This window comes from Sturnira hondurensis, unplaced genomic scaffold (assembly GCF_014824575.4).
Source record: "Sturnira hondurensis isolate 20B ecotype Veracruz unplaced genomic scaffold, ASM1482457v3 Scaffold0025325, whole genome shotgun sequence".
NCBI lineage: Eukaryota > Metazoa > Chordata > Mammalia > Chiroptera > Phyllostomidae > Sturnira > Sturnira hondurensis.
Window position 1 is genome coordinate 648,206 of NW_028097956.1, and position 9,487 is coordinate 657,692.

The 9,487-nt window shown below is 68.2% G+C and overlaps 1 protein-coding gene across 14 annotated transcripts in view; it reads left to right on the forward strand.

Annotated features, from left to right (window-relative positions):
- BRSK2 (BR serine/threonine kinase 2) overlaps positions 1 to 4,803 on the forward strand; it is a 41,980-nt gene extending 37,177 nt beyond the window's left edge. For 4 of the 14 annotated variants that reach the window (XM_037039175.1, XM_037039177.1, XM_037039182.1 and 1 more), the window contains 4 exons: positions 814 to 994; positions 1,061 to 1,150; positions 2,987 to 3,034; positions 4,235 to 4,795. In XM_037039175.1, the coding sequence (XP_036895070.1) occupies positions 814 to 994; positions 1,061 to 1,150; positions 2,987 to 3,034; positions 4,235 to 4,458 (543 nt within the window). In that variant the 3' untranslated portion in view covers positions 4,459 to 4,795. Of the gene's footprint in view, positions 1 to 813; positions 995 to 1,060; positions 1,151 to 1,319; positions 1,415 to 2,986; positions 3,035 to 4,234 lie in introns of all 14 variants that reach the window. The other 10 variants (XR_005065502.1, XR_005065504.1, XR_005065505.1 and 7 more) reach the window with 6 other exon arrangements.
- Positions 4,804 to 9,487: the final 4,684 nt, after the last annotated feature.

Genomic DNA, 9,487 nt, shown 5'->3' on the forward strand with positions numbered 1-9,487 from the left:
CGGGAACACCTGCTCGGGTGGGGCCTCTCGGCAGCTGCAGGCTAGCTTCCGGCCCCTCCGGCCCCTGGGGCGGGTGGGACTTCGAGGTGGTTTCTTTAACTGGGGGCAGCCGCAGCTCCCTGCCACCCCGGCGGCAGCCCTGGTCCCCCGAGGGCTGTGAGAACAGCTGGGGGCTCTGACCAGATGTCTTCAGGGGCCCGGAGAGCCCAGCACCAGGCAGGATGGCACCCTGGCCCCTCTGGTCTCCTGCACCCGGCTCTCTTCCCCGGGGCTCAGGGTCTGGGCCTCTGTCCTTCCACCCCTGCCCCGCAGGTCCTTCCTGGTGCTCCTAAGACATTAAGAATTCCCCTGCTGAGTGACAGAGACTCAGCCACTGCCCTCTTCTGCTGCCCAACCTGGGCTGGCCCTTCCAAGCCCAAGTGCTGTGCCCTCCGGGGTGTAGGGCCGTGTGCTGGCAGTCACAATGGCCACTGCAGCTGCTTGGAAGCAGCGGGGCCCCAGGGGCAGTCCTGCGGTCGGCCCTATGCCTGAGCCTCAGGGATCTGTGCTCAGGGCAGGTGCGGGCTTCGGCCCAGCCCTCCGTCCTTGCAGCTAATCCGTGGGGTCCCTTCTGAGAAGGCTCCGCCTCCAGGGGCTTCGGTCAGGCCTGGTTCCAGCTCTCCTGACCAGAGACCCCTGTGGGCGCTGCTCGCTGTGGCCTCCCTGGGTGGGTTTCTCAGACGATGCTGGGGGGGTCTGCCCCGTGGGCCCCGGATCACGAGGACACTGTGGTGGGGGCTGGGTCCCCGCTCACCCCCAGCTGCCGCCCTGCAGATCCCCAGCCTCGGCCACAGTGTCATCTCCCAGACCAGCTTCCGGGCCGAGTACAAGGCGACGGGGGGCCCGGCCGTCTTCCAGAAACCAGTCAAGTTCCAGGTGGACATCACCTACACGGAGGGCGGGGCGGCACACAAGGAGAACGGCATCTACTCCGTCACATTCACCCTGCTGTCAGGTGAGCCGCTGGGCCGAGGGCGCGGGCTCCGGCCAACCTGCCCAGGCTCAACCGCTGTCCCCCCAGGCCCGAGCCGCCGCTTCAAGAGGGTGGTGGAGACCATCCAGACACAGCTGCTGAGCGCACACGACCAGCCCTCCGCCCAGCACTTGTCAGGTGAGGCAGGGCTCAGCCCCAGGCCAGCCCACCCCCCTCCTCTGCCCCACCCCGAGCGCCGCCCCCAGGGAGCAGGGCCCCTGCAAGGCAGCGGGCCAGCCCGCCGCTGTGTGCCCAGGGAGGTAGCGCCCAGCACACCGCACTGAAAGGCGCCTCTTGTCCACCGTAGAACCACCCCCGCCAGCGCCAGGACTGAGCTGGGGTGCTGGGCTTAAAGGCCAGAAGGTGGCCACCAGCTACGAGAGTAGCCTCTGACGCGGGCAGGTAAGGTGTCGGCCCTGCCGCTGGGGCAGGGAGGGGCTGCGGTCAGGCCCCTGGCCGGAGCCGGGCTGGCCCTGAGAAGGGTGCCCTGTGCCCGCTCCCACAGCCGGTGGCCAGCTCCTGGCCCTGGACAGGCCGCGCAGGCCCCGAACCCAGGCAGAGTCTACAGACACAGGGAGGGCTGGCCCTGGGCCCCCAGCAAGAGTGGGCTCTGGGGGAGCCCGCGGGGCCCGCTGCGGCTGTGCCCTGCAGGGCTGTAGCCCTGGTGCCCGCACCAGTGGACAAGAGGTGGGGCTGCTTGCGGCCTGCCCACCCTCCCCACAAAGAGGAACAGACTGGTGACTGGCCTTGAGCAGGACAGAGGGGCCCGAGGTCCAGCCAAAGCAGGGGCTCCCTAACTGGGCCCGGAGAGGCCGCACAGGAAAAGGGGCCACCCAGGGGCTTGGGAGCCCGAGGGGCCTGGTGCCTAGTGCCCAACCAGGGTGTGGGGGAGCCCATGGCGGGGGCTGGCATGGGCCGCCGTCCGTCAGGGAGGGCGTGCAGGGCCTGTCCACGTGGTGCTGGGGCCTGTTCTGAGGTGTGGGGTCTGGGAGCTCAGTGCCTGCCTCCCCACAGCCCCTGCCCCTCCCCTGCTGGGTGCCCGTCCCCTCTCCGTGGGTCCTGGAGGCCAGGCGTCCACCTCACCATCCTCATCCCATCGTTTGTCTCGCCATCCTCCCCAACATGACACCCGCCTCACCATGTCACCCCAGGGTGTGGGCCCCGTCCCCGCTGCCATGGGGGCAGGGGCAGGCAAGTCATCTCCACCAAGGACAGGGCAGTGCTGGCGGGGAAACTGAGGCCAGGGAAGCATGGAGTCCGTCTGGGGAGGGGGGCAGGCTAGCATCCAGCCCGCTGCACAGGGCACATCCATGCCTGTGCCACCCGAAGCAGGGGCCTTGTCGGCCCTGGCCCAGTGAGCCCTGGGCCAAAACCCACGTCCTTGGAGACTCCTGGGTGCCCACTGCGAGTGCCCGCCACTTCCCTTGCCTTTCATCAGTGAGTTCTGTGTTGGGGACCCCAACCTGGGACCCCACCCCCGGCCCCCTCCCACACTGGAGTCTCGTGTCCACCGAGCTCAGTCCCTGAGTCACCTTTGGAGGTGGAAGGAGGGACCGCCGTGTCAGGCCAAGAGACCTGGTGCTACCTGACTCGGGCCCGAAGGGAGCAGCCCCACCCTGGCCCCTGCCAGGGCCACACTCCCAGGCCCAGCAGCAGGTGGGAGGGACAGGACGGGGCCCTGCACACTGGCAGGGGAGGACACACAGGAGGCCAGTGTAGACCACAGCCAGAGGCCTGGGCTTCTTGGCTCCAGAGGGCGTATCCTGGACCCAGGGCCAGACAGAGGGGAGGAGGGCCAGGCAGGCCCGGGACGCCCAGGGGCACCCTACTCCACACTGGGTGCCCGCATCCTGAGCCCCTCCCACCCCCGGCCCCGCCCCTCCCCAGGGCCTGGCCCCGCCCCGGCGCCCAGCTGAGGCTTGGGCGGGAAGCCTTTTGCTCACCTCTCCCTCCTCTCTCCGTTCTGTGCTCCAGACACCGCTGGCTGTGTGGAGGCGGTGACGGGGAGGCTTCCCAAGTGCGGTAAGGACCCTTGCCGCCCCCGGGGCCCCGGCCTCTCACCCCACCTGCACCTGCTCCCGGCGGGGTGCTGCCCCCGCCACCCCGGGGCTGTCCTGGGGTCTCTGTGGACACACGGCATGCCCAGCTGCCTGCCTCGGCCAGAAGCAGCCTGTCACCCACCCCAAGGGTAGCCATGGGTGGCCCCAAGGCCAGAGCAGGCCAGGGAGGGTCACCTGTGCAGGCTCTGGCCTGGTCAGGGTGGACTCCAATCTGGGCCCAGACGGCCTCAGGCCCTGTGTCCACTGCAGGGGTGCAGGGCTGCAGGGCCACTCCTGCACAGGCCCGAGAGCTCCCCGGGCCACACAGGCCTCCCCTCCCCACTGTTGCCAGCTGGGAGAGGAGGCCCTCAGCTCCGAGCTCAGGGAGGGCTCAGGCGCAGGGACAAGAGGCAAGGGGCCTCGTCAGTGCTCCCGGACAGCAAGCACAGGGCCCCCTCCTCCTGACCTCAGGACATTCCCCCCTCGGGCTGCCTGCCCTTAGCCATCCCACACCCAGCTCTCCATGCTTGTCCACCCACCCATCCGCCCATCCATCCATCCATTCATCCGTCTGTCTGCTGTGCCCACATTGTGAGCCTGGGCTGGCCAGGGGAGGAGGGCGGCAGGCCCATGGACTTGTACAAAGAGCCAGCCACCGGTCCCAGGGTCCTGCTGGGCCTTATCTTCATGGCTCTGTCTTCAGAGTGGGCTAGCTGGCCGGCCAGACCCCGGGCTGACCGGGGGAGACTGGTGGCCAAATCAGGGTGTGGCTAACCTGGAAGGGGGGCTTGGCCTGCAAGGGCCTGGCCTGGTGAGGGTGGTGGGCCTCTGCCTGCCCTGGGCTTCCGCCCCACAGCGCAGAAGCCCACAGGCCCCATCTCTGGTGCCCCAAACCACCACCCGCCCCCGCCAGCCCCTGGCATGGAGGACCCCCCGCCTTGCCAGCCACCCCCCCCCCCGCCCCGCTTGNGCCCGCCCCCCCCCCCCCCCCCCGCCCCGCTTGCTGTGGCCGAGTCCCACCCCCACGCCCGCCTCAGACCTCGTCTTGCTGGGCTTTTCTTTCTCTTCGCCAAAGCCTTTCGTTCATTCGTTTGTTCTTTCTCTCTCCTTCCCGTCCTCTTTCTCGCCCCCTTTTTTCTTTTTCCTTCCCTTTTTTCTCTTGTCTCCTGTTCTGTGTGCCCAGGCAGCCCACTGAGTAACTTCCTTGACGTAATTAAACGACTTTTTTCAGACGAGAAGAACGGGCAGGCGGCCCAGGCCCCCAGCGCGCCCGCCAAGCGGAGTGCCCCCGGTTCCCTCGGTGACTCGGCGGCCGCTGGCCCTGGCCCTGGAGGGGACGCCGAGTGCCCAACGGGCAAGGACACGGCCAAGATGGGGCCACCCGCCGCCCGCCGCGAGCAGCCTTAGCCACATAGCCCCTCCCCAACAAGGCCCTGACAGTGGCCACCAGGGCCCCTGTGCCACCGGCCCGCCGCCCTCTCTGTGTGGACCTGGGGCCACGCCCTCCCCTCCATCTAGACTGTGTGAAGCCAGGGAGGAAAGGAAGGGGGTGCCAGGGGCCGCGGCCCACAGCCGGGCCCGCCGCGCCCGCGCTCACTCTCTCGCTGTCCCCCCCTGCCTGTCTCTGACGACGCCACTGTTTCCGCTCTGATACCAGGAATTATCCCGAAAAGTTAACATGTCGACCTCCACGAGGCCGTCCTCTGGGCCCCACGCCGGACGCCGGCCGACGGAAGGCAGCTGCGTGGACCTGCCCCTCCACTCCCACCGCCACAGCCTGCCCGGTGGCCGAGCCCTGGCCGCCCTTCGCTGCCTCCGTCCACCTGCCCACGTGGCGCTCTGCCCGGTTCCTGCTCCGCATGGCCACGGGAGGAGGACCTGGCTCCCAGGGGAAGCTGCCTCCGCCCTGCCGACTGGACTTGCATCGACTAGAGCCCAGGCAGGCCCCGCCTGCCCACCTGGCCGCCTCCAGGGCGGGGCCCGTGTGGGCGAAGCAGCCACAAGGCGGGCGGCCGGGGCTTGCAGCCTCTCCTCGGCCCCCCTCCCTGCAGCACCCCCCTCCGCCCTCGACACCCCGGCGCGCCCGCCCTGCCACCGGCCGACACCTAGTCCTCTCGGCTCACCAGTGGCAGGGTGCTCTCGGGCCTGGTGTTCCGTCCTGGCCTGGGTGGAACTGGACCGGCGGCAGTGGGCTGACTGGGAGATCAGTATTATTTATTTGCTGTTTTAACTTATCGAGTTCCTTTACTTCTCTGTTCAGGGAAGGGGCAGCAGCAGCATCCTCCTGCCGTCCGTCTGTCCGTCCATCTGTGTCCTGGGCAGGGTGGGTCTGGGGCCAAGGGGCCCTGAGGACGGAGCCTTGGGACGTCTGGGGCGGCTGGTGGATGCAGCGCTGGCCAGCTACTGTAAACTTTAAAGAATTCCTGCAAGATATTTTTATAAACTTTTTTCTTGGTTGTTTTTGGAAAAGGGCATGGGGGAGGGGAGCCGCCGGGCGGGCCGGGGCTGTGTTTGGTTCTTGCTCTTGGTCCTTCTCTGCACACACACCTGAACAGCGGCACCCTCCATGCCGTCTGCTCGTGCATCCGGGTGGGAGTGACTCCAGTGCTGTGGGCGCCACTGCCCAGGGCCCTCTGCCAGGCCCGGCCGGGCACCCTCTTGGTTCTGGGTCCTGAGCTGGCCCCACCCACTCACAGGAAGGCAGGGGCACCGCAGGGTTTTTTATTAAAATGACAAAAAGTGAAAAAAAAATCCATGAGCAAGAAGTCGGCGGGTCCTCTGCGGTGTGTTTTCTGCACTCGGCGAGGTCGTGGGTGCGGCCGCCTGGCCTCGCGCTGTCCCCGCCCCCAGCTCTTGCTTGTGTCTCCTCCCCCAGCTGGCACGGGCGTCCAGGGCTCCGGGCCTGGCCGCCAGAGGCGAGGGTCCGGCCCGGACTGCATGCCGTCGCTGTGACGGGCCGCGCTGCTTCTGGCGTCGCCCGCCTGCCCGCCCACCTGCCTGCCCTCTGGTCGTGGGGGTTTTAACGCTGCTGTTATGTGGACCCCCCACTACGAGCTGGGATTCCCACACGCAAAGAAAGCTCCTGTCAACACCTCTCACAGCAAAAGCGCACGGTGCCATGGGAGGGCCGTGTGGAGGCAGAGGACACCGAAAGCAATATCTCTCGTCGACCCACCCCTTCGTACGTGGACGCGTGCACATGCAGACGCCACGGACACAGACAAGCCCCACCCCGTGTACCCCTGTCAGATAACTGTGAGCAACTTTAGTTCCGGAACAATAAATTCCTTCCGTAAAGACACCGACGCCAGTCTCCGTGCGGGCAGGCGGGCGGGGGTGCGGGCCACCGACCTGGGCCGCAGCACTCGTCCCCACGGCGTGCCCCTCCGCGCTCTGCCCCCGCCCCCCGTGTGGGGGTCCCCGAGCTGCAGCAACCGCTGGGCTGGGCTGGGAGCAGAGGGACAAGCAGACAAGCGGCGGACAAGGAGCACTGCCCGGGGTGGCCATGGCCACTCAGCGGCCACTCCGAGACTGCAGGGGTCATCTTGGCACCTGGGCTCCTCCCCCGAGGGTGAACCTTCTTTTCGATCCTGTTTTTGGAAAAGGCGACGGGGTGCTGCAGCCCCTGGAAGAAATGGGCCAAGGCCGAGGCTAAAGCTGTCCTCCTTCCCAGGGGGACCATCCCAGCTGCTACACCAGAGGGCAGGCTCGCCCGTCATGAGGGCAGCAGCGGTCAGGGGCGCCCCTCGAGGCCTGGAGGACGGGCTGGGGAGCCTGCCCCAGCCCAGGAGTCTGAGCACAGACCACGCCGCCCTCGGAGCCCCGCCCCACTCACTGCCCACACATGAGGGTCGGGCCAGCCCGACCAGGGCCCTGCCACGGCTGCATGGATGCCCGGGGCAGTCCTCCGAGGTGGCAGCATCCTGTGCTTCGGGCATGTCAGCACTGTCCCCGAGTCACCCACCCTGGTGTGGCCATCCAACCTGTTCCCGGACGTCACCCCTAGTCCCCTGGGGGTGGAGCTGGCCGAGTGTGGCCTGCACCCCTGCCAGAGCTCGCCCACTGCTCTGGCTTTGCAGGGAGCAGGCTGGCACGGCAGATGCCCAGTGTCCTGTGGGGGAGCTTGGTGGCTGGGACCTGGCCCAGGACCCCCAGCTGCTGGCCACGGAGGAGGGTCCCGACCCCTGCTGTGGTTCTGCTTTCCGAGGGGGGCCGTGGGCCCACTCCAGCTTCCCTGTCTCCCCCCCCAGGGCCCTTTGGACACTCACGGTCCCTTGTGCCAGACACATGACTGGGGACCATCAAGAAAATGCCACAGCACACCCACCAGGCCCGCCCCGCAGGCAGGGCCTCCTCCCCAGTCCCACCTCCGACACGGCGGGCCTCTAGGCTGGGTGTTGCAGGAGCCAGGCCAGCAACCGTCGGCGCTGATGCTGACTGACGTGACGTTAGGAACGCGAGGAGTGAGATGGTAGTCAGGGCGCGTGGGGCGCCAGGTGCTGGGAGCACACGGCCCTGAGGGCCAGCTGCACGGGCCTCATGTGGGTTCCGAGAGTTGGGCCAGGGGGCTCGGTGAGCAGCGGCCTCTGGGGCCCAGCGCGCAGGCAGCAACACAACCGGCACGCGGCCGGGGCTGGGGACCGCACCAACTGCGGGGCGCCCACCACAGCAATCGTGGGGACGGGAGAGGAAGACTGGACGGTGACTTGGTCCCTACCGGGCAGCATGCCAGTAGCCGGCACAGGCGGGGCGGGGACCTGCAGGCCTGCTCTGCTGGGCCCTGACTGGCTGTGCCCTCAGGTGGCCGTGGAGACTGAGGCAGAGCAGCCCAGAGTTCTGTAGGACCTCAGGACCTGGGGCGGGGCGGAGGGGGGAGCCTCCACATTCCGCAGGGCGGCATCTGGCCAAGCAGCTGTGCCCACAGGGAGTGACCCCTGCAGGGGGCCTGGCCCTCCCGCTCTCGCGGCTGAGGGCCCCCTTCCCTCCACCGCACCCAGGGTCACCAGGACTTGAATCACCAAGTCCAGTGTCCCTTCACTGACTTCTCCACCCTCCCCACCCGCCACCAGCAGGTGGGTTCGGCAAGGGGTGGAAGTCAGCAGAACACAGAGGGTGGCCAGTGCTGACCTTCAGGGAGAAAGGCAGCTGGGACTTGCTGGTGGAAACACCAGTGTTGGCCCTGGGCCCAGGCAAGACTGCGGAGTCTGTGCCTCAAGGCAGGGTCCTGGGTCTGGCCCTGGGCTGGGTGCCACCCAGAGCACCCCCTCGGCGCCCCTGCCTCAGGCCTGCGAGCTCCGGGGCCTGTGCTGCTGCCGTGAACCTCCCGCGGCCCCGCCAATAGCAGCTTTAGCTTGGGGCCCAAGCTGGTCTTGTGAACGGAGCCTCACGGAGCCACACGGGGGGAGCACGAGGGCCCTCAAGGCTCCAGGGGACAGGCTGTTTCCAGGCGTTTCCCAGCTTCCAGGGTAGCCTGCCCTCCTGGGCTGCAGGCCCATCTTCTGACCCCCAGCAGCGTCGGCTGCCTGTGAGCCTCCCACTTGCCACTGGAGAGAGCCCCCCCCCATCACACCAGCCCCGGCACTCCCCCCACTCCAGCTCCGCCTGCAGCCCGCCCTCTCCCCTGTGCTTCGACTCACACTTGGTGACTTTCGCAGGTGCCAGGGACCAGAATGAGGATCCGAGGGGAGGCGGGCACCTCCCCCCAGGTCCCGTCTCGGCCCATCACGACGGCGTGTTGGCTGCACACCTTGTGCAGATGCGTTGTTGGGAAGCAGCGAGCCGTGTGTGTGGCCCTTTCCGCCGGAGAAGCCCCCCCCCCCCCACCCCGGGGGCCTCCAGCAGGACCCTCAGCACCTGTCTCCAAAGCCAGGGAAGACCAGGCCCCGGGTGCCAGCGGTGGGCATGCCACCCACCAGGTGCCCAGCAGGGTCAGAGCCCAGGTCTGGGAGCCCAGGGTGGTGGGCGGCTACTGGGCCCGAGCCTGCCCGTTCCAAAGGTCCCTGCAGGGACAGGGACAGGCCGGTGGCAGCTATGTCAACCTCACTCAGCCTCCCCGAGAGGGGTGGGGCTGCAGGTGCTGCTGAGGTGCGGCCTAGGCAGACAGGAAGTGGGACTGCTGCCCCAGGCCCTGGCCAGGCAGGGCGGGAGGCACACGCCCCGGGGAAGCGGCAGTGGACTCCACAGGGCAGAGCGGGGCTCAGGGGCCTCCATGCAGGACGACGGCATTTCCCAGGGGCTCCGAGCATCAGTCAGTAGGACACACGGGTGGAACCTTCTGGAACAACTCTGAGAAGCACCCTCAGACTGAGTGGGCAGGGCTGGGACTTGCAGCACCTGGAGTCGGGCAGCAGCTGCCGCTGACCCCTGTGCACCCGTGGGGCAGCGCTCTGGTTCAGGGTGGGGATGGGGCCGCTGTGGGGAGGCAGGAGCCAGGTGG